The 25,001-nt window shown below is 45.0% G+C and overlaps 1 protein-coding gene across 6 annotated transcripts in view; it reads right to left on the bottom strand.

The window, feature by feature from the left end:
- The window catches only part of LOC145412838 (uncharacterized), a 254,288-nt gene that overhangs the window by 73,774 nt on the left and 155,513 nt on the right, over positions 1-25,001 (bottom strand). The window contains exon 1 of one of the 6 annotated variants that reach the window (XM_080282635.1): positions 16,147-16,230. The exons of 4 other annotated variants lie outside the window; for them this stretch is intronic. In XM_080282635.1, the coding sequence (XP_080138761.1) occupies positions 16,147-16,170 (24 nt within the window). In that variant the 5' untranslated portion in view covers positions 16,171-16,230. Of the gene's footprint in view, positions 1-4,727; positions 4,844-16,146; positions 16,231-25,001 lie in introns of those variants that run through there. One more of the 6 variants, XM_080282631.1, reaches the window with a different exon arrangement.

Genomic DNA, 25,001 nt, shown 5'->3' with positions numbered 1-25,001 from the left:
CAACAGATTTATTAATGGCCCTTTTTAATTATTATAAGCTCCTTCATCTCCTATGTCACCTCAAGTTCACCTGGGAATTCTTCTTCTACACCTGCTTATTTACCACACCCATTTTGTCTCTTGCTCGTATACCAACATACTTTTATTATACACTTGTTAACTACCTAGTGCTAACGTACCAATCCATCTAATCACTTTCCCCCCCCCTCAAACCCATTCCAACATAACTTCCCTGTTCCTAACCTACCAAGTCTTTTCAAACCTGTCAGCCTCTCGTTCACACCACCCTACAGTCGATGGTCAGTGTCTATCAGGGGCATGGTAAAATTTAGTACGCAATAAGTTGGATCAGTGATGTGGCATAAGTGTGTTCACTGTATGTTGACACCGCATCCCTTATTCGTGGCAAATAAAACACAATGTATACGTATCTACTCCACAGCCTCACCACCCATAACAACTCAATCTTACTGTGGAAATGTCTCGGTTCTTCCATTTCTTGAGGAGTCATCAAATTGACCTGTAGTCTGTAAATAGCTGTCAACTGTATTGTATGAACAACTTCAGCATCCAAGTTTCATTCCGGCGTTCAAAGTGTGTAGGAGTATCCAGGTTGCCCGGTACTTGTTTTTAGCCATCCCTCCCCATCATTTATCATTGCGTCAAACGAATCAGCAAATATAAATGTCTACATTTCTCAACCTTGTGTCAGTTCATGCACTTGTAAATTATTATAATGTACTCACTTCAAAACTTTCCTGCAATGATGAAACTTCATGTGAACAGATGTAAACATTCAGTAGTGAAAACATATTCACAAGTATAGCTAGGCGCATCGACATGAGAACTCAAAGCACTTCGTATAGTGCTGAAGTACACTCGCTGCGGCCGAGTCAAATGCTTAAACGAGGGCAAGTATACAATCAGCATAAACTGGTTGCGTTACGTACGCCCAACTCCCACACCTACACCCCAACAGTAGTAGCAGCCACCGCCGCCGCCAGTATCGGGGCTGAGGAAACAACCGAGGTCATAACTCTGAAGTCACGGGAGCTGAGGAAAGGTTACAAGATGGTCATGTTTCTCCACGGCCCTAGAATGAAGTCTGACATTATAGGCCTAGACATAGCCCGCGGTCAGCCTGTGTAACAGGCAGTCTCCGCGCCGGAAGTCAAGTTATATATTTCAGGTGTTGATGGAGGTTCCAAGCCTGTGGTGTGTATGTTATCCACGCGGGTCGTGTAACCTAACACGATAACATTAAGGTCAGGTTACTCCTCAAATAACAGAACCTCACCTGGTCAGAGGTCACCCACACATGCATCGTGATACTGCTTCTCAACACCGATACAAGATTCTATTTCAACATCATACAACAGCAAAGATGCAAACCAAACCTCTTATAAATGAGTTGTACGAACAGTTCGTAATATTAAAGACTAGTCTGTACGCTGTTCCCGAGAAAATAATCAGTACGTCATCTTTATGGTTATTATAAATAACGTCTACAATCATTACTTATGAAGAAAAATGTATAAAGTGTCTCCTAAATAGATGCACAAAAAAACTGTGAGTTATGAAAGTTCAGCTTTGCAATCCCTTCATCCCCCCGCCACTGACCAGACAGTATGTGACGGGCCCGCTGCCAACCAGACTCACTCTCTCTTCCTCCTCACCCACCCCCTCTTTCCCCTCCCCTCCTCCTCCATCAGTGGGCATTACGCAACACACAGATTCCACCCAACGAACATTATGGATGACCCCAGTTATGAAGACACGAAGGATAACACTGGTAGCAGTAGCCACAGTTACCTGCGCCAACCGCTCAACCGCCCTGTTCCCATCAACATGCCTCTCTAAACTCCCTCACTTGCTTTGATCTGCTCTGCTCTTTCATATACAGTGACGGCCAAAAGTTTTAGTCTCGAAGCCGCGTAAAACCTAACGATATATGGCAAAACTATCCCGTGATACTCATGCAAATTAGATCGGGTGTAATCTCAATTTATTAGTTCAGATTCACAGGTAAGGCAATGGCTGTGTAGACAGTTCAACATGCTTCACCGTCTACTGCATTAAGTAAACTAGTCCCTGATCTCTCCAACTTTCTCTTGCCGGACCTTGACTTACTCTGGTTTAAAAGTCACGTTAATGAACTTTGTGGCGCCTGGATAAGCGGGTTCAACTGCGACACACAATATGAAAAATTATAACTGTCACCAAAAGTTCAACTAGTCGTGTACTTTTTGCCTGCTGGTAGCAACTTAACACAATCCTACTTGCTGAATATGCTATCAAAGAATCGTTTATGCTTAAGAACTTTTAGCCCCGTCAGCCAGTGGGCAATTCATGATGTTCTTGTTACAGCCAGATGATTTTATTAAGATTAGAAGGGTTATCCATTTCAGCCAGAAGACGTCGTTCCTTATACAATGGATGATTTCATTTAAGTTTGGATTGTTCTATACTTATAAGGTTAACGATATTAGCTCCGCATGTCTGTGCCCTTATTTCTTTCAGTAATAGTTTTCCTATCACCTGGCCGTCGATGTGTTTATAAAATGTAGTTCATGTACTGTTTTCCGCCCAACATCACACACACTAATGCCTCCTTTATGTTAAGCCCACTCCTCTCTCGACCTGGATTCTTGAAATGTCAATACCGGGAACTCATGCCAAAAGTACCTATCTCACTATCAGGTCCGCTTCGTCCTCATTGCCTTCCCCCTACACTGCCAATCCCCTCCCCCCTCTTCCCCAATGATGAACACATCTTTTAATCACCTAATGCCTTCCCTTTACACCTCCCCCTCCCCCACGCAGTAACACATCCCACTCACTCTGCTTCTAATCCCTTATCACCATTAGGTAATCGTCCATTCCAGCACCTTCCCCATCACCCCTAATCCCCCTTCTTCCCGAAGCATTAACACCTCCCTGTCGGCTCTACATTTCATCCCCCTCCTTCCCCGAATAATAACATTCCAATCTGTTCCTTGTAATTCTCTATCAGTAACCAATCGTCCCCAGCGTCTCATCCCCGTAACCAAACCACATCTAAGGACTTGCAACATCCCAATCGCCCTCAATACCTCTCGTCATCACCTTCAACCTCTTCTACAGCACTACCTCAACCTAATAATATAGAAAACTGTCCATATTCACTTTTAATTCCTATATCAACCATGAAAAATTGCCTAATCATCTCTAGAGCCTTCCATCATTTTTACTTCGGCTCTCAAATACGATAACTTAACCATCTTTAAAGCTTTCCAATTATTCTAGTGCTTCATTCAGTCACTGAAGTATCCTAATCTCCCAATTCATCCTCTCCAATTCCTCAATGAAATAGAATCTTATTTACCTCTAAGGATTTCTATCACTTCTACTGCGCTACGAAACCACTAACTTGTACTCCATCAGCAAAAATATCCCACACGTCCCCCAAGCGATCCGTTCTAACATCCAATCCCATCCAATCATGCACAAAAGGAAAGAAACTGAGGAAGCCAGGCCCCACGTGACGCCTTCCTGCCCCCACCCCAGCACAGAGCTAATGTCCCGTGACTCATAGCGGCCTGACTCGAGAACTGATAACTCTGCAACAAAGCTCACGTCTTGCCGGCCACAGCACACCACATCCCTTCACATCTATCCTTTACAGCCACAGCTCTCACAACACCATCTCTCCATAAACCTCCCATGTTTTCACATCACTACTATAGGTTCTTCCCTCCTTAACTCTTGAAATTTACTACAAATGTCTCTAACTCTCCATAACTACACAACCATTCATAACTCTCCACAACCGCCTCTTACTTCTCATGATTCTCCACACTTTTCCACTATCCTACTCAATCATACATCCCTTCCAAGCCCTACAAATCTCTCCCAAACATTACTACAAACTAATCTTTATTAAAGGTACAGAATGGCATCAGTGTTCTGGCCTTCATCAAATATTTAAATCATACAAGAGAGAAAGTACTGTGTTAATGGTCGTTCCTACAACAATTCATGAGGCAGCAACCAATTCACTGACTCTTTATCGTTAACATATCCGTTTGTTATCCGACAGACATCCTCTCGCCCGTCACCAGTCAATCATTATCTCAGCGGATGTGCGGCACACACTCGCGTGTAGGGACAAATCTATACGTTCCCAAAATTACACACACATGTATACATAAGACACAATGTAATTACAGTACTCACATATGCAGAATCATACCCAGCAAGTCTCAACAAATACACAAAATAAACATACTCCCCCCCCCCCCCCTTTCCCTTGAAACCTGGCTGGAGCCGGGCGAGAGATGACATAAGGGGGTCTGGTGTTCCGGGTTGGTGAGTAAGGCACCCCACCCCACGGCTTGCCCGGGCTAGAATTACACACCCACCACGTTCCCCCCCCCCCCCCTTCAACAAACAAGCACATATATACAGTGCACCCACCACCCCATCTCCTCTCCCCGATCCCATACACACGCGAGAAAACTCTTGACAAAACTTCACCAAATCAACGTAGAAATCAAGGTGAAGATCTGTAACGCATTGTTCGAAAAGTAATCTGGAATCCTTTATACGATTTATAACATTGTGGCTGTTTATGTGACCTTGAAAACCACCAGCCAAGAAGTGAGCACTTGAGGATGGCATAAACAAGGTGGTGGGAGAGTGCCGGCGGCTTAGACACGGACCCCGAGCAGCAGCAGTGGCTCACTTACCGGTTTGGGTGGGGGCGGTTTTCTCCCCACCATCCTGAACAACCATCGTAAGCAATCCATGGCTACTGCTGAAGTTAGCGTCAGGAGGTGGCGGGCCGATGTGGATGTCACTGGGAGGCAGCGCACACTGAAGCGGCCACGCGAGGCACCACCACCACCACCACCACTACCTCCACCACCACCCAGGCACCCACTCACCACCACTCGGTCCTCACTCTCCTGGCATCCTACACTACAACATCCCTCAACTAAAACCCCGGCCACGTGCTGAACTCTTGACCACCGAAGTTTCATCTCCGTTTCGCCATAAGTTAAACCCAAGAATCTAACGACATTCTTAATGATGCTTGGGGTCATAACAGGTAGTGGTGGTCAGGATTCTGTAATTACCAGGGAACCATTACTCAACCACACGACAGCAGTACCTTTCACTAATCACCTCAGGTCTCTCACCCACTTCACTAACTTCCCTACTACACGAGGATATTATACAGGCCTGCCCTAGCAACAAGCCCGGTGCTATTTTTGGAGGTGAGACTTCTTGCTGCTGGGAATGGGAAAAATTTGACTACCTTGACTTTAAATTGACAACACAACAACAAACTCACTGTGCCGCCCCCCCTCCCTTTTTTTTTTTTTTACTGGTTTCTATATCTGAGGTTAACATGGAACAATTAAAGGTTATGGCATTAAGTCTAAGTTTATTGAATGATTTGAAGTGAACAAATATTTTAAGATTATACGAAAGACACATCAAATACTGCTTTTTTTCATTACTTTTCCCAACTGCTTACTATTAACATACAATAATAATTGGTTATGGTACACGAGTCTATGAGTAAGGGTGAACTACGCGGACAACTCATGACAGGTATGACTTGGGGTTTCCGGTGAGGGGTGAGTAAGCGACAAGGTTGGGAAAAGGAATACGAATAGAAATATGTATACCAAGAAAGCGAGTAAAATATGTCATAGAAAAACAACGAAAGGATCAAGGGGAGGAGGAAGTTAAGGCAAGGGAAAATTTGAATAACTGACACATTTACTAGAAGTAGGGAAGGTGAGGAGACGGAAAACAAGTAAAGGACTAAAGGACCAAACGTAAGTAGAATACTGTATGGCAAAAATGGGAAATCAGCAGGAAAAAAAGTGAAGCGTCGACCAAAAGTAAAGGGAAAAGGTAGGCAGAAGGAAAATGACAAATTGTCACGTGATCAGAGGCAAGGGAGACCCGGCAAACTAGTAAGATAAGTGATTAAGGAAGAAACGTACAAGTGAGATAAGATAAAGGCCATTAAAAATATCAAGTCTGAGAGCAGGGGATCTGAGGAGAAGAGATAAGATAAAAAAAAAACAAGGAAGCAAAATGCAGGGTGGATGAGTGGCTGGACACGAGAATCGGAAGGTGAGGATGAGTTCTGTCAAGAGGAGGAAGGTGAGTGATGGGGCGGAGTGGGGGGATAGGGAGGAGGAAATTAAAGCGCGGAAGAGGAAGGACAGCACAGAACAGAAAAGGGAAGAGGGAAAGACAGAGCAGAAGAGGGATGGGCGTGGAAATACAGGGGAGAGAGAAATGGAAGAGGAAATAGGGAGAACGACATGAAAGGAAGGGTCATGTAAGGGAAAGGGAGGTTACATGTGGGAGAGGAATGGACGGCGGCGGAAAGGAGAAGAGAGGGAGGATATAAGCTACGAGACTGAACACGTCATGACATAGGTGGAGCCTGGCAGTTTGAAGGAATAAGGAGGCCACAAATACCAGGAAGCAGAGAGGAGGATGGGGAGGGAGGAGAGGGGGATGGGGAGAGAGGAGAGGGGGATGGAGAGAGGGAGGACAGGGGAATGGGGAGAGGGAGGACGGGGGGATGGGGAGAGGGAGGACGGGGGGATGGGGAGAGGGAGGACGGGGGGATGGGGAGTGGGAGGACGGGGGGATGGGGAGTGGGAAGGCGGGGGAGAAGGTAATGGGACAGTGCAAGGTACGAAGTGGCACGGGGCAAGGCAAGGGTGAGAAGGGACAACAAGCAACGGGCACTGAGCTAAAATGGTTGGGTGCATCTGGGGCATTGGCAGAAGCAAGGGAGAGATTAGTCAGTCAAGACACAACAAATATTTATTTATGAGCACAACAACACAGGTGAAGCAAGGCAGGGGTAAACTGGGAGGGGGGGAACGTGGGGCTTTACGAAAACAAGTGAGGGAAGGGATGGGGGCATTGGTAGGAGTGTAAGCTTATGGTACAACAGGAATATAAGAGACAACTTGTGTGAATCAAGGTGAGGGTGAATCGGAAGCAAGGGGGAAAGTGGTGTTGCTGGAAGCCAGGAGGGGTACTGGCAAGGAAGCGAAAGTTGGCTGGTCAAGGCACAACAGGGATACAGGTGCAAAACAATGAAGCAAGGTGTGGGTATATCAGGAGGGGAAAGTGTTACCAGTAGACGGGGGTGGGGTGGATTGTGATGGAATGGGAAAAGCAGGGTCAACACCACAGACTGAACAGACGATGGGGCACTACAAGGGACTGTGAAAGGGGCAATGACGGGAAGGAACTAGGGGGGAAAAAAAATTAAGTGAAAGCTAAAGTGAGGAGGAAGAGGAAATATTTTAAAGTCAGGGGTGATACGGATAGTTATTTGTGAAGAAGTGATGAAGGTAATAAGAAGGGCCATAAAATACAATGGGAAAAGAAGGGCGGACACGTAAAGGAAAGGGAAAAGGAACAAGAGGATGCGGAAGAAAAGGGAACGTGGAGGCTAAAGGGAAACAGTGGGGTAACCCCTCAGAAAAAAAGGATTAAGACGTCCAAGAAAGGGAAGAGAAACAAAAGGAGGGGAGGAGAAGAATACGGGATGAGGGGTAGTAAGATGAAGGAAAAGAAAGGTATAAGAAGAAGGCAAAGTAAAGCGACAAGAGCAAGGCGAGAGGGATCCTGATGTAGTCAGCCCTACACAACCCTTCACTCGTACCACTATTTTTAAAGACGAGGGACCCCTTCTCCCCATCCCCCTCTCCTTCTAAGGCACATTCCTTCTCCGACAAACAAACGCCCCTCTTGTGCTCCCCTATTTCCTGCCCTCACTCACCAGCTCTCAGCTTTTTTAAACAGTAAACATCCCTTACAGTATTTTTGTACAAGCATCTTAAGTATGTTATAAAGAGGCTCATTTAAGTAAAAATCTCGCTGCAAAATCTCTGCCTACTTAGTTACGTGAAGTTATGAGGAAGTTACAACCAAACGAAAATTCTGTAAGGTAGATATAAACTATCAAGCAAAACAAACATCATAAAACTGCCTTCAGAACTTCGTAAGGTCACAGTTATGAAAATCATCATACGCCAGCCGATGTGCACGCCTACACGTAGGCTATTTACAGCTACACCGATTTTCGACGAGGAATGTAACCTCGTCATACTAACAGTGCCAAATAGGCTTACACTACAGGCATGGTACCTTCAGCGAAGAATGAGAAACGTCTGAATGAAATCAATGCAATAGAAGGTGGAAAACTAAAACAAAAAATCTGAATGAGTATTAGTATGGGTCACACGAAGGGAACAAATGCAACTTAAGTTGTGTGAGGGATTGAGGAAGTCAGCTTAACCCTCATGCAGCCTGCCCCAGGGAAGGTCACAAGTTCCTCTGGTCCGACCTTCCCTGTGCAAGATCTCTAAAATCCTGTTCCTGCCTCGTCCCGCAAAGCACCTCTAAGCCTGCCTCGTCACACACACCACCGCTCTGCCACACCCCGACCCGCCAGCCCAGGTCCGCATCGACATGCAAGCTTAAAAATTTCGTTCATGTGGAAAAAATGGAGAATGCATGATCTTCCAACGTCTTGTTCTTTCTGGAGGGGGGGGGAAATCCACGTTATGTCGGTGAACTGGTCGCAAGTGTGTTTGTGAATCTCGACTGTTCCTCCCTTACCGCCTCCCATTCAACCCCGTTAGCGAAGTCCAGCCTCCCATCATCCAAGGTCTAGCTATCCACTTCACTTATCCCTGTCTCGTTAATTTGCTGTGACTCTACTCTGCCGTTCTTCAACTTTACTCCCCTGACCTGTTGTACCAGGCTTTACTCTGCCCAATTTTTCTTTACCTTATACTAATCTACTTTCAAATTAAGATAGAACCGACTCCACAGCCTTATCAGACGAAGATTAAAAACTAGCCAACCAAAACCAGTGTCGTAATGCAACCAATAAGCGTCTCGGGTGTTTCAACTTTTCCTCGAAGTGTTCACCCAGCCATAGGAAGATAATCCCTTCACAACCATGACTTTTTACCTTGTTTATTCTTGCTACTTCCAGACTGCTATATTAAGCCTGGGGAAAATCTATCGTACTGAAGAGATGCATGAGAGAGAGAGAGAGAGAGAGAGAGAGAGAGAGAGAGAGAGAGAGAGAGAGAGAGAGGGGAGTGACACGAATATTAAAGGGGTTCTCGTTCTGAAGGTGTTAATTCCAATTCCTATACTATACCCTGCCACCCCAACTACATCAGTTCTCCCCCTCCTCCCCGACCTCCACTCTATCCCCTCGCCACTCTACCTCATACCAGATCTTTTAGCCTTTGAAATCAGACTCTCTCTCTCTCTCTCTCTAGACAGTGTTATTGAGCTCTGAGGAGACTTGTACAAATGAAGCAGTGAGATAAAGCCTTCCCTGACCAACCACTGTACTTAGCTGGATGACCTGATAACAGTAAGTATAAACTGATAACGACCTCGGGGTGAAGGGGTTACCATCTTTATTATAGCGTCAGTCTCGTTTAATCTTATACCAACAGACGATTTTATTCAGCTGAAGAGAGCCGGCTGGATGTGAAAGGGTTAAGGAAATCTACATCTATTCCCTTAGTGAAACTGGAAGTGAAGGGGTGAATAAAATCTACATATACCCTCTTAGTAAAATTTTCTCTCCACCAGACAAAATTATTCGGGGATAAAAAATATAATAAAAAAGTCATCGTAGTGGAGGTGGGGAATAAGGCCGCCCAGTACTCAATGCCACAGAAAGATCAGTCTGTGCACCACGTAATTTGACTCTACTATTCACACCTTAAGTCATCTGAAACGAAGTGCATCGGAACTTGTAAGGTGAGGTAGGATGTGACACCTAACCACAAGTGAAGCTTACGGGAGATCAGGTCATTCTCTCTCTCTCTCTCTCTATCGGGGTGGAGGTGCCTGAGTCTGGCATCCCTGCCCAGCTGTGCCATTAAAGAAGGTCACACACACACACACAAACCTTCGTACTGACATTTATGGCTTAAAATGGTGCACAGCGCCAAATATGCATACTCACACACACACACACACACACACACACACACACACACACAGTAAAGGTGTATAGCGATCTGCTAACACGTCATAGCCTCACCACCAGAAACGAACACTCGCCTCCCCCCCGGCCCCCACATACACCTATATATGCCTACAAAATCCTAAAACACCGTAATATACTCCTTCAATTATACCTCCTCTATACATTAATTCTGCTACTGCCAGACGATTATATTCAGATTACGAGAACATCCAAACGACGGGGTAAGGAAGGCACTCAAAAATAATCCTCTGAAGGTGACATGAGTAAAATGAAAAACGCGTAGTCTGAGTGCAGAGCCTGAACCCTTGAGTAAACTAGTACAAGCCTAGCCTTCCACCAGCTACTGTATTGAAAGTATTCGTTCTACCACTTCAGGTAAAAACTCGAAACTCTATGGGTATTACTCTCCTCCATTCACTTATCCGTTTTCTATCACTAAAAGGAGGTGGGACTATAATGATACACTGTAAGCGTTTTCTATCTGCCCATGTTGCGTTCTACAATAAAATCTTACTTAAAACACCAATCATCCGGCGCTCGTTGTTTCTCTGGGTAAACTTGTAGTTATTACTTTAACTGTGTGTCTGTCTCCTCCCCAGTCACACACAAACACACAATCCATCCAATTAGTTTCCAAGCAATGATACTGATGAAATGAGAAACTGACGTGTGCAAACAACCTCCATTATCCAACCCTGTCATACACAGATGGCTGGGAAGAATAGAGAGAGAGAGGGGGGGGGGTGCGGAGACGGGGAGGAGTTGCAGGAGAGGCAAAGCAGAAACGCATCAGTACGACAGGAATGACAGGGAATACGCAGAAGCAGAGGAGAAGTCTGTGTGGGACGATAAATGTAAAGGATGATTCTGGGAAAAGACTGAGCAGTTTTACGCAGAAAACATATATGAATGCACTCATAAATCATTCCAATGCATATACTCAATACACATCTAAATAAATGTAAAAATCTACTTCATCTATACATCTACCTACTGTATATACCATTAAAACTGGAAATAATACAAGTGACATGAAGTATGATAGAGAAAATTAATCATAAGGGGGGTGGTGGGAGAAATGTCAGGAAGAGAGAAGTTGTGGGGGAAAATACTGCACATACAAGAACATACAGAAAGGAAAGGAAGGAAGAATGGACGAGGCATAGGAAGAAGACAGGGCATACAGAAGGGAGAGAAAAGGGTGATTAAAGAATATGACAGCAGCAAGGGGGCAAATATAGGGAACGAAGGAGGGGCGCAGCAGAGTGAAGGAGGGAAGGAAAGTAGAAGAGGAATGGAAACTGCAAGGTAGAAAGAGGAAAGGGGAAACGACGGAAGAGAGACAACAGCACGGGTAGGTTGCGTGCAGCTTATAGGGGCAGAAGGGAAAGAAAGGGAAAGGAAGGAATGAACGAAAAGGGAAGTCGATAGCTTGAAAGGAAGCGACGCGTTGTGTATATTAATGAAAGGAGACGAGAAGGAAATGAATTCGAGGGATGGAGAGAGCGGAATGGAATGGAAATAATGAGAAAGGAATCCGACTGCTTGAGAGGAAGGTATGTGCTGCGTATAAAAAAGTAAACGAGAAAAAATGGAAACTGCCGAAAAGGAAAGAATGAGAAAAAATATGCATGGATGAACGAGAAAAATGTATGAAGTGTAAACATGATCTGGAGGAGGGAGGGGGAAGGGTGGATGATGAGGTGCGTGGTCGCTATGGGAAAGGCCTTATCGATCTGGTAGGGGTCCCGGAGGCCACCTGGGATGTTGTGACTGATCAATGGGCTCGTCATGTCACCACAGCGCCTACACTTTTCTCACACCCGTATCCATCACCCATATCTTCCTATCGTTTTTAGTTGTCACCTTCGTCTCCCTTTTCTTCATACTAACTTCAATCTTCCCTCCTCTCCAGTTTCTCGTTTTGTGGCACTTTCCTGCTGTAACTTTAAACTAGTCTCCTTTCTTGTAAAATCTCTCACGTATTCTTCCTCCTGTTATTAACACTGAGGTGGTTGCCAAATTGTCAAGTGTTGAACTGCTATCGGAAGATGCGTGACTGATTCCAGAATGAGGCAGGAAATAGCTTTTAGATTTGCCCAACAGACGCACAACATCTTTAAAAATCAAGCACACACACACACACTAAATACCATCGTACCATTTCTGAACGACAGTCCGAGCACGTACTCAGTATGGACAGTGGATTTTTGTGTCGAAGAGGTGACACGTGAAAGTGTGCGGCACGTAGGAATTCTGGGCCTCAGAGGACGGGTTGTCTATATCTATAACTACAGTGGGGAATAAATTGATTCGTTCTCTATTTGTACTGTCTCGATCATATTCATGACTGGCTCCTGAAATCACTATCCTAAACTGTATTCCATATTCATAATCCGAACTCGTCTTTATTCCCATTCTGCCTCTCTTACTACCATTGTACTGACTCCTCATCCATCATCCCTCAACACACATACCTGTGCCTCATACACATTCTTAATTACTTCTCAATCCGTGCTTATCCCCTCATTTTATCCTTTATTCAATTTCACATTTCGCACTAGTCCTGATTCCGTCCTGTTCCGCTGTTCCTGTACATATTCTGGACAATTGCTACGTATCTCAAATTCGCATGTTTCATCTTCCTATTTGCCCTATTCATTTCAGGCCTGTAATCCTCTCATTCTTCCCAGGTCTGCTACCCTGTCAATACGATTCTCATACTCATTCCATCATGTTCTGCTGCCGTCACTCATTTCAAAGTCCCTCTCAAAAATATTCCATTTACCTACTTCTACAAGAACCCCTTCCACCTTATGAAAATAATCTCTATTATGAAAAATCCGACGTCTCCTACATGTGCGAACTAACACGGTTGGGCAAAAACAGCTCGTTTAGCAAAACTGCTCGGCTGGTGAAGTGAATGGTAGGGAAACAGGAGATGAGACAATAAATGTAAGGATGACGATGATGATGATGATGATACAGGATTATACGAATGGATAATGAAAACGGATGATGAAGGGAGATTGAAGGCCAGAGATGGGATCAGAATGGTAAAAAATGGAAAAGTCAAATGATGAAGGAGAGAGAAAATTGGGGAAATAATGCAGGCAAGGTACTGGGAAGTATACGAGGGAAATACACGGGAGAACGTGGAGGAGATAAGATAGAGAACGATGAGTAGAGAAAACAACAACTTATAACAAACTGGAGGGAAAAAAAAAAAAAAAAAAAAAAAGTCAGACTAGACAGTAAAAGAAAACGAGCGAGAAAATAAAGGATGGAAGAGAAACGACGGGAGACTGACAGAAAACCAGATTAAAAAAAAAAAAAAAAAAAAAATTGAAAGGCGATATGCAAGCCAGACGATATGAAGGAGAGTGGAGACAGAGGAGATGGATGAGAGAGGCTGGCGGGGAGTCTTGGGGTTACAGTAAGAGGATCCTGCGGTAAGAGAGCGACATACGAGCATCGTCTACACCTGCCAAAGCCACCAGATGTCCCGCACACCTGACTCACCACCACCACCACCACCACCACACTCACCTGACTCATCCACAATATCCACGTTATCTTACAACTCGCTGATATCCTACGTCTCCTGGCCACCCCCCCACCCACCCCACATACACACCTCACCACAACACCAACTCCCTCACCTAATCCACCACAACCACAATCATACTCAACTGACTCTCGACATTATCCTTCTACCCCAATGATACCTTTCAAATCCTGGCTATCCACACACCTGACTTATAGCATACCACCGCCAGGCACCTGACCTACCACTACCATACACCTGCCCTACGACAACCAGAAGCGTCACCATCATACTAACCTGACTCACACGCATCAATGTACAGTAATATGTAACCCACTGATACCCAACGTGTCCAGGCTACCCACATACTAGTTCATCAGCATCACCATCCCATTAACCGGCCCCACCACTACCAATCACATGACCCCAGCACCTCGTCCACGTACCCCACTGCGTATCCCACTGATATCCTACGTACCCTGGTTGTGCCCACAATGACTCACCGCCTCAAGTTTTACTTAACCACAAAAACCGACAGCATTGGTCCACTAGTTTGCTTTCTTCAATTCTACGCCCCTCCTCACTCCCCATACACAGTATGTTATGTTCCATAGCTCCCTTGCACACAATCCTCCCCCCTACACACTAAATAATAGATAGATAGATAGATAGACAAAGATATACAGAAAGACAGAAGATAAACAGTACCACAGACAAACAAGGCAATATACGTCAAGGGATTTAAGGAAACACATAAGCTCAACAACAGTCAGACAAGCAGGCAATGTGGTCTAGCAAAATGAGACAGATAAGATAAACATCTGATAGACCACCACTCAATACATGCATAGATATAACATAAGATGACTAATACACAGGCCATCACGGGACAGGTTGTCTCCCTCCCTCCCTCGCTCTCTCTCTATACATAATACTAAACTGTTAGGCCTGATAAAGTTACAGAAGCTTGACAAACAAAATACCCGGTAAGCCTAATTTTGAGTTGATATATTTAACAAACATGGCTGACAGACACACACCAGACACAAACACTCCAGACGGACCTGTCAGGCACACTAAACAGACCTGACAAACACTTACAAGATAGGCTTAACCCACACAAGCCTTACAAACAACCCTCCCGCCTCAAACACACAAATGCACAGACTAATATTATACTAGATGAAGGATCGACCAACACAAGTCTCTCTCTCTCTCTCTCATATATATATATATATATATATATATATATATATATATATATATATATATATATATATATACACACACAAACAAACAGAGAGAGAGAGAGAGAGAGAGAGAGAGAGAGGGGGGGGGGGAGGCCTCTGGGTGAGGAAAAGCTAGTCCAAGCTCTGACATGAAGGGAAAAAAAAAAGTGACAATAAGCCTTTTTCTGACGACCGTCGTAAGCAGCATACTGTACAATTATATATCCAGTAATGGCTGGAACCGAGAAAATCTGTATATGTTAATACAACAATGTGGTTGGGGGCGAGAGGTAATCTCTTGTTATAACTCAGTAATCAAGACAGACATGGCAATGATATAGTACAGTAGCTTAATTCAGATGCAAATATTAGCACATCAGTTTCTACTACTACATTCGACATACAAACTTTAAACCAAAAATATGAAAACACATAGAAGTCGGATATCTGACTATAAATTTTCCAAACAATTAATCAATATATTTTCTCCATACATACCCATAAAATTTCACACTATTATAAAATTCATTTTTTTTTTTTTTAAGTGAAAGGTTAAAACCATGATAGTGTGGCACATCATGTACTGACCCATCCCTCCCTGACCCTTTCCTTTAGTCTACCAATTACTCGTACATTAAAATTGGTTATGGGACATGGCGTGCACAATCCATAAACTTTTCTTGCCAGAGAGACTGGAGGTGACGCTAAGCCGCCTTTGCAACGGGAGGTGCAGCCTCCAATGCTTATGAGGTGGGTTACGGCTGCAACAAAATCTGAGGTGTTAACTTTCCGTCGCACAACATTTCGCTGTGTAAGTCTATCACTTATGAAAGTCTTTCAACATGAAGTACACTTAACAATGACTAAATACACCACAACATAAGACTGGCAAAAGGTCTTTTTTAATGCTTGATAAAAATTACAATATCCCCCAAAATCCCCTCAAAGAATATCGTGTTAAAAATTCATAGCCATAGCCATCAGCTGTCATGTGCCAGGACATATTACCGGTACGTCTGGATGACTGACGGAGATGGTGAACTGGAGGAAACACTGGCAAAAAAAGAGCTATGCCTAGACTACTCCACATAACTAACTGTTTACATGAATACTAACAGCAATTCTAGCATTAGATGGGGGGGGGGACATTACAACACAAAGGTATAACTTAAGCTAGTTAACTGCAAATATTAAGTTATTTTGCCTTCAACCTAAAACAATACTAAAAGCAAAATCGTGCTGCATACACACTGTTGAGTCGCGTGAGCGGGTTTATCCCTATCATATACCGTGATTTTTAAGACACCTGGACTGACCTGGTCCTGGGGCGTGTTGCTCATGTTGGAGGTGGGGGTGAGGAGCTCAACCACGAGACGAGACTGTATCCTGCCTCATACTGCCGCAGCCCTCGCCCTCACCCTCCACGTTGACCCTCGCATCCCTGCCCCCCCTCCCCCCTCTTCTGTCCTTATCCTTACCTCCTCTCTCTCTCTCTCCCCCAATATGATTTCTCTCTCCTGTACTTATTTCCTCTTAAATCCCCACTGTTCATTCCCATTACCACATCTCTCCTTTCCATAAATCAAAACCTTTCGCATCATTTTAAACCTTTCAGAGGTGGACATCTTTTTCACTTCCCAAGGGGGTTATATTTTTTTCTTTGCTTCTTGGAGTCTGTGGTGGCGTTCTCGTTCTTACCAACGCTAGTTGCCACGGCCCCACACCTTTACGTATGGCCCGACTGGACTGAAAATTACCATGCTCGTACCTGGCCCTATTATCGCGAGTCGCCTTCCTAAGCCTCTTTTTTTTTTTTTTTTTTTTTTTTTTTAAAGTCCCATAAGCAACCGCGCGAGGATTCGATTCGAACGGAACCTCTAGTTTGCTTGTTCTGTGATTCCCTTCATTTAAGTTACAATTACAATCAAATGCATACATTTAAATATCGAAAGCTAACTTCAGGTAACGACACGCATATGCTTGCAAATAGGGTCTTGTTAGTTTTATAACACCTTAAGTCCAGTTTTTTTTTTTTATTTTTTTTTTTAATCAGGTTACCACCAGACCTTAACTCTGCCAACTATCTAGTTGTGAAAAGTTTAATGAAGGTTATAGCCTGTCTAACAATGACTAATGATTGAAATCGTCTGGAGAAAAAAAAAATCAAAGTAGGCTACGCCATTCTGTTAACTCCACCTTCCTTCCTCACATTCTTCTCACGTCTCACAAACTTAGTTCACAAATCCGTCTCCCATTCATTTCAACCTCCTAATCCCATCCACGAAATCCCAAATTTTTTTCCTTCCCTATGAATTAAGAATCCTTCCCCCACAAGCTGAATCTCAGTTTCCCAGACACTCTCCTCCTCCCACTGGTCCCATCCTTGTTCCCATTCCCAGGCCACCATTCCAACCTTTCCCTGTCATCCTCCTGCTCCTCGTCCAGTAAGACCTAGCCCCATTCCCATGCCACTGCAACCTCTAAATTCCACCCCATCCAGCTAGGCCCATGAGACTTCAGGTGTGTGAGATGAGAGCAGCTGTAGGCTAAGTGGGATGCCGTGTACCAGCGCCCCAGTGCCGTAATCCGGACCGTCACACGCGCCGGGCCCCTGATCAGAGCTGACACCACCAACCACCACTCACGTCGTCCTCAGCCGACGTGTCCGCTACTGGGCCAAGGACGCTAGCGAGCATGACCTCACCCATGAATGAACCATAGTTAAAAATGGCAATGGCATAGGACCATAAATCAACGTACAGTATGTTCAAAATCACCAACGCTAAATACTAATATAATGAGAGGAAACTACATGCCGGTATACTTTTCGATCAGTTAACGAATTTGCAAGTGAAAAACGGCCAATTAAGGAGGTCCGAAAAATCGAACAAAAACGAAGCACTGTGAACGGTGAGTATTACAAACCAACACTACATACGGCAACAAACGACATAGAAGGGAAAATATATATCTTGAACATTAAATAAAAAAAACAACGTGAAACACAGACATGTAGGAGATGCATATATGGAGCGTGTTATGCAAACGACATACCCTTCGCATTTAAAAGGAGAAGCTCCATTACTCGCCAATATCGACAGATGACTGGCGTGTGGGTGTTGGTGATGTCATGAAAGTGCCGGGTGTGCACAATTAGGGGTAGGCACATGTGTGTTGCGTGTCATTGATGGAGTTACGGGCTTACAAGAGCCATGTGGGAGTGTAAATGGAGGAAGGGGGGGGGGAGGAAGCAGGGTATAATATATATACCGGTATACAGTATCTATAATTAGACAGATAGATGTAGATACGACATACAGATCGATCGATCGATACATAGATGACAGATATATAGATTACAGATACAGATATTAGAAATATACACATACATATATGAGACAGACAGGCAAAGAGAATGAGGACGTGGAAGGGTGCACGACACGGTTTGGTGTGGTGGGGTGGGGTGGGGTTAGATGGTGCATTAGGTGGGACAGAGGGTCACAGGGTAGAGAAGGCTCTGCTTTGCTCTGCTCTGCCCTCCCTGTGTAAAAACCCAGAGACTTGGCGGCTGGGGACACGCGTCTTAAGCTGACTGAAGGCTGAATATGAGGGAAAAAGTGGGAAATGTTTGGTGCTGAGATGATACCAATGATTAGATATGTCAAGACAGATAATGGGCGATACTGATAGGTCGGATGTTTGAAACGACTGAAAACTGAAAATAAAATGACAATAAGTACGCTAATATCCGAGAGGAGTCTGCAAAAAATTGGTTAAAACTAAGGGAGCACAGGAAAATGTTGGAGATCCAGCAGGAAGGAAAAGGTAGCAGTGTATGTCTTCAAAAATGAATAACAGACGCTCATAAATCCGAAACAAAAATATTATACTTTCACTATACAGTACATCTCTGATCAGGCAAGGTGCCGTTTGTCTTTCCTCAAAATCGGCAGTCAAGTGTTGATGCCCTACTCACATGCGGGGAGCCTCACCCTTCACTTTCATCGTCGCAACACTGCATCACACTCCCTTTACTCACGCCATTACACTACACACTTGCAGCCTCTGCTTACATGCATATATTATCCGTCTGTCCACACAACTTACTCTGTTACCCTTAATACGTTTTTAGACACGACAGCATCTCTAAGATCGGCGTGTCTTATGTCAGTGTTTGTGGACGCCAAGTGCTTCGCTGGTACACTTCAGCGACCTCCCATATAAAGACCCTGATGGTACCATATCTATCTGGTACTTCCACTACTGTTCATTAAAAAAAAAAAAAAAAAAAAAAAAAAAAAAAAAGTTAACCCAACAGCTGTCTTTTATATAAAAAATAACTGGTCAGCTCTGGATCAGTCTATCATAATACCAAACGGTCAATGCTGGGTCAGTCTCTCATAATACAAATTCGTCAACGCTGAGTCAGTCTTTGGTCAACCTTGGTTCAGTCTTCCCACCACCTAATTACGAACTCCAGTCTTTCAAACCCAGGATGATGTCAATGCAACTCGAAAACTAATCTGTATGTTGGGCATTCACAGGGCGGGACGACGATTTTTTTTTTCTTTTTTATGCTTCTTTGGTTCTTCAACTCTTCATATATACATGTTCAGGTGTAAGAAGGACGGTAAAACTAATGGTAGTGGTGGAAAAAGGAAATAATAAAAGAAGCGAGGGTGGATTAAGTGAAGGGAGCAATTGGATAAGCACACAAGCAACATCTGGCTTTGGGTGGACGAAGAGGCTGTGTCAGCAAGGGTGGTGAAGACTGGGGTGGTGTGGGGGGGTGAGGACTCCGGTATGAAGGGTGTACGGTGAGGATTGGGGTGTGACCGTGGTGACAAGTGTTTTGGATGTGATGAGCAATACGTGTGGGGGTGGTGTGGATTGTGGTGATGGTGTGACTGATGACCATGGTGGAGTATTTTGGGTATGATGATGGATAATTGATGGGGTGTGAGGACTTTGGGGTGTGGTGAGAATGTGAGTCGTAGGAGTGTGGTGAGGACTGGGTGTAATGAAGATGTGAGCAGTGTGCACGGGGTGTGGTGATGAGACGGGGTGGGAGGTGGGGTGTGGTGAGGGTGGGGGTTGCGGTGAGGGTGGGGGCCAACGTTGTAATTGAAGGTGGGGGTCTGGGTGTGATGAAGATGGTGGTGTGACTGTGAGAGAGGGTGGGGGAGGGGGTGGGGGATCTGGGTGTGGTGAAGGTGGGGGTGGCCACATAAAAGAAGTTGGTGGTGTCATCTTCCTCGCGGTGGAGAGGAGGAGGAGGAGGGGGGGGGTCACGTGCGTCTGAGTAGAGGCACGTGTGTATATGTGGAAGGAAGGGAATATTTTTAGAACTGAAGTGAGATGAAGTATATTAGTGATGGTGTAATGTGAGGGAAAGTAAATGTCAAGTGAAAGGAGGGCGTGGAGGGAAATTAGTAATGTAGTAATATGGTGGAAATTAAGTGGATATGTGAAAGAACGGGCGTTAGTCTGTGTAGGAAAACGAAATGCAAAGACGGTCTACAGTTAGGAAAGGTAAAGTCTATGATGAGGTACATGAACACTGACAGACAAGAAGGCACTCCGTGAAGGGTGGGATTTAGATTACTTACTTTATTTCGTGCACTTCATCTATCCAGTGGGCGGGAGCCAGCAATATTTTGTAAAAACACAAATGAAACTAACATTCAGATGCCAGCACTGCAGAATAACAACGAATTATTTACTATGAGCACAGTTTTACGTGCAAGCACGATGAGGATGAAAGTGTGGACAAAGGCTCAGTGGTGAAATGAACTGTGACAATGATGTAGACAAGGTTGGCAGTAACATGTAGACAAGGTTTGCACTACGGACGACTCTTTAGGTTGGGAAGGACAAGATAGGGTAGTAGTAGGACATGCCAGGGTCAGGGCATGCACTGTGATTGGGAGGAGTCAACAGGTTATTGGAAGTATGGGTGAAAATGGAATCAAATACATTAACAATGATGGGGAAAACAACTTACAGAAAGAATGAGAGGGCATGAAGAGATCGGATATGTAACACGAGGCATAGGTGATGACAGAGATGATAAAGGTGGGGAGGGAGGGCGTGGGCTAAGAAGAGAGCAAAGAAAGATGGAAAATGAAAACATAAAGTGAGAGTAAAAGCAAACATAACAAGATCAACAAGGACAATAGATGGCTGGGCTGCAGGAGGAGAGGAGAGGAGGGAAGAGAGGAGAGGAGACGAGAAGAGGAAAGAGAGGAGTGGAGGAAAGAGAGGAGTGGAGGAAAGAGAGGAGGGAAGAGCAGGACAGGAGAGGAGGGAAGAGAAGAAGTGAGGAGGACAAAAGAATGGAAAGAGGGAACAGAAAAGAGAAGAGGAAGAGAACAAAAGAATTGAAAGAAAGGAATGAGGACAGAACAGTCGAGCAGAGGATTTGTGTGGTGGGGGTGAGGAGGGGGGGCACCACGTGACAATAAGCCACCACCCACATCTCAGGTTCCACAAGACAGGGCACGAACCACCAATCGCAACTCAAGGATCCACTAACACACATCAACTCGAATGATATACAATAATACCGTTGCTTTCAGGAAAATACACTGTCCATGTTTGCAGAGAATAGTAATAATATCTACCAGTGTGTTAACATTTTTATTAGTTGCCATCTTTTATCTTTTGCTTTAGTCACTGGAAAAATAATAAAACTTAAGTGGTAAAACATTCAATACACAGCGGAATAAAACTGTATGATGATTCTCTGACACTGAAAACAATGGTAGCAATGACTATAGTGAAGACGTGGGGAAGGGGGAAAGGAAACGGGGTGGGGGGGGGAAAGGAAGGAGGAGGAGGAGGGAAAGGAAGGAGTAGGTTGGTTTTGGGTATCCCTGCAACCCGACTCCCACCGCCGCAACCCCCACCACATCCCCACTACAACCACAACCCCGGCCTTCCTCCCCACCAACACATCCACACATCTTTCTGTTCTCCACATTTATCAAATGCATACCTAAATTGACCTCGTCTTTCATTTTCTCTTGCCAAATTGCTTCTCCACAGTTTAAAATAATTTCCCCCTCATCAAATGCCCTCTTCTCCCCCCCCCTCACACACACACACACACACACACACACACACACACACACACACACACACACACACACACACACACACACACACACACACACACTGGCATGTGTGGTGCTTCCTACCCTTGCCTCATCCTAGCGTCCTTCATACCCCAGACACTGCCCTTCCTCACAATCTTGGCTCCGTTCCACACACTACGAAAACATCCATACATTGTCCTCTCCCGTAATCATCATCCGTCCAATTAGTACATATTTATCCAATTCTTCCCTCATCCACAAGTCACTGATAACCCAAGCATTACTTTCGTCTAACACTTCCATCCAAACTTATCCAGAAGTTAGCCTTACTAGTACAAGTAATGACAAAATTATAATAACAGCATCCCTTTATCCACCATTCCTGACAAAAGTCATTCACCAATTAGTCTGTCAATCGTCAAACAAACATCCTCCCCAATCAGAGTGTATCCTCACTTGTGCAGGTCCTTGCTACACCCACACCTGGGATACAATGTTTAGTTCTGCTCACTAAACTGCAAAAAGACTGAGAAATTCCAGAGTACGACGAAGTGATACCCAGATTATGGAACAAATAATGAGGAACGTTTATAAGTGCTAGATTTATTTATCAAGGCGAAAACTACAGTGGATTTTATTCAAACGACATTTTCGGACAAGCTAATGTCAGTTTTTAAGTATGTCGCAAAAGACTGGTCGAACTACACTAGATTAGGCACTCATGACAGAAATACTGGCAAAAGTTTTCAGTAAAATGGACCATGTATTTTTTCTCTAATAGGGTTGTAAGCATAGGGAACAAAATGCATGGGAATGTGGTAGACGTCCGATACAGTAATAAATGTCGTTTGCATAAGTGTCTGTCTCTGCATCCCCAGCTGATAACTATCATAGCTGAATAATATCTCTTTTTTTATTGTTTTTTTAATCCCGCGTTTCCGGTAACAACAATACAACACTTATGCAATTAACGTTACTTTACAAATGCCATGAAACTTCCATGACAATTCTCTTATCTGCATGGATGTCATTACTATACTACCCTTATCTTCAACTCACAGACTTATTCACCAAATTCTACTTAACAAACCCCTCGGAAGGACTAGTAGGTCGGCTGTCATTTGCTTTCCTTTGTACGTATCACATCACCCGTTCATCACCCATCCCTGTCATCCAACCTCCCCATTACCTAACCTCACCCATCATCCCTCCCCTATCCTACCCCTGTGACGACCAGGTGTGGAGGGGGGCGGCGGCCAGACAGGGGTGGCGCCGCACACACGCTGCTGAGGAGGGTGGGGGTTTTACGGCATTTCCTCGTATACAGGGGCGGCAAGGGAGGGTGAAAAAGAGGAAAGGAAAAAGGAGGAAAGTTATGAGGAAAAAAGAGGGCAAAGCTAGGAGGCAAGGCGTGAGTAAGACCCTGTACCAACATCTAACCAAGCTTAATCGAAATGAATTTAATGGTAACTGGGGAAGAGAGGGGGGGGGGAGGTCCACAAGATGAAAGAATATTTGGCGTTTGCATGTAAACACTCATGTGTTCATGATGACAAGTAAGGAATTACATAAGACGATAGAGGCAACAGGGTGGGATGTGAGAGAATACAAAGAACATAAGATGCGAGAGATGATGACGGGAGGAAAGAGAAGTGCGCGAGGCCATGAGCGAGATGGAGGTTGTGTTGGTATCTGAGGCATTCTAAGGGGGGTTAAGGGAGGGGGGGGGGAAGATGGGAGGTTCACTTCTCTCTACCAAAAGGGATATCACTGGTATTTCCTCCACACACTGCCACACATGTAACTCTGGCACATACACCCAACTCAAACCCACATATATCAAACACCCCCACGTTTACACTCAATACATACCGGAAGCTACTGTGGTATCCGGTTACATCAATTAATGTATGCCGCACCAGTCGAAAGAGATGGAGGGAATGGTGAGGCAGGGAGATGGCTGGTGGGGTAAAGACGGAGGGGCAAAAGCTCATGCTGATGATGATGATCTGGGGAGGAGGAGGAGGGGAGAAGGAGAAGGAAGAGGGGGAGGAGGAGAAGGAGGAGGAGGAGGACAAAGGAAAGGAATGCGATAAGACAGAAGGGAAAACTGGGAGAAGCTTAATGTTGGAAGAAGGGTAAGGATGAGGGTTGATGAAAGAAGGATGGGGGTGCGGGATGATGAGAGAAGGATGGGGGTGAGGGATGATGAAAGAAGGATGGGGGTGAGGGATGATGAGAGAAGGATGGGGGTGAGGGATGATGAGAGAAGGACGGGGGTGAGGGATGATGAGAGAAGGATGGGGGTGAGAGATAATGAGAGAAGGACGGGGGTGAGGGATGATAAGAGAAGGATGGGGGTGAGGGATGATGAAAGAAGGATGGGGGTGAGGAATGGTGAAAGAAGGATGGGGGTGAGGAATGGTGAAAGAAGGATGGGGGTGAGGAATGGTGAAAGAAGGATGGGGGTGAGGAATGGTGAAAGAAGGATGGGGGTGAGGAATGGTGAAAGAAGGATGGGGGTGAGGAATGGTGAAAGAAGGATGGGGATGAGGGATGGTGAAAGAAGGATGGGGTGAGAATGGTGAAAGAAGGATGGGGGTGAGGAATGGTGAATGAAGGATGGGGTGAGGAATGGTGAAAGAAGGATGGGGTGAGGAATGGTGAAAGAAGGATGGGGGAGAGGAATGGTGAAAGAAGGATGGGGTGAGGAATGGTGAGAGGATGGGGATGAGGGATGGTGGTAGAGGGATAGGGGGTGAAGGATGGTGGTAGAGGGGTAGGGGGTGAAGGATGGTGGTAGAGGGGTAGGGGGTGAAGGATGGTGGTAGAGGGATAGGGGGTGAAGGATGGTGGTAGAGGGATAGGGGGTGAAGGATGGTGGTAGAGGGATAGGGGGTGAAGGATGGTGGTAGGGGGTAGGGGGTGAAGGATGGTGGTAGAGGGGTAGGGGGTGAAGGATGGTGGTAGAGGGGTAGGGGGTGAAGGATGGTGGTAGAGGGGTAGGGGATGAAGGATGGTGGTAGAGGGGTAGGGGGTGAAGGATGGTGGTAGAGGGGTAGGGGGTGAAGGAT

This window comes from Coenobita brevimanus, chromosome 94 (genome assembly GCF_032717465.1).
Source record: "Coenobita brevimanus isolate Jiangsu-jjx chromosome 94, ASM3271746v2, whole genome shotgun sequence".
Taxonomy (NCBI): Eukaryota; Metazoa; Arthropoda; class Malacostraca; order Decapoda; family Coenobitidae; genus Coenobita; species Coenobita brevimanus.
This window is presented reverse-complemented; position numbering and strand designations above follow the sequence as displayed.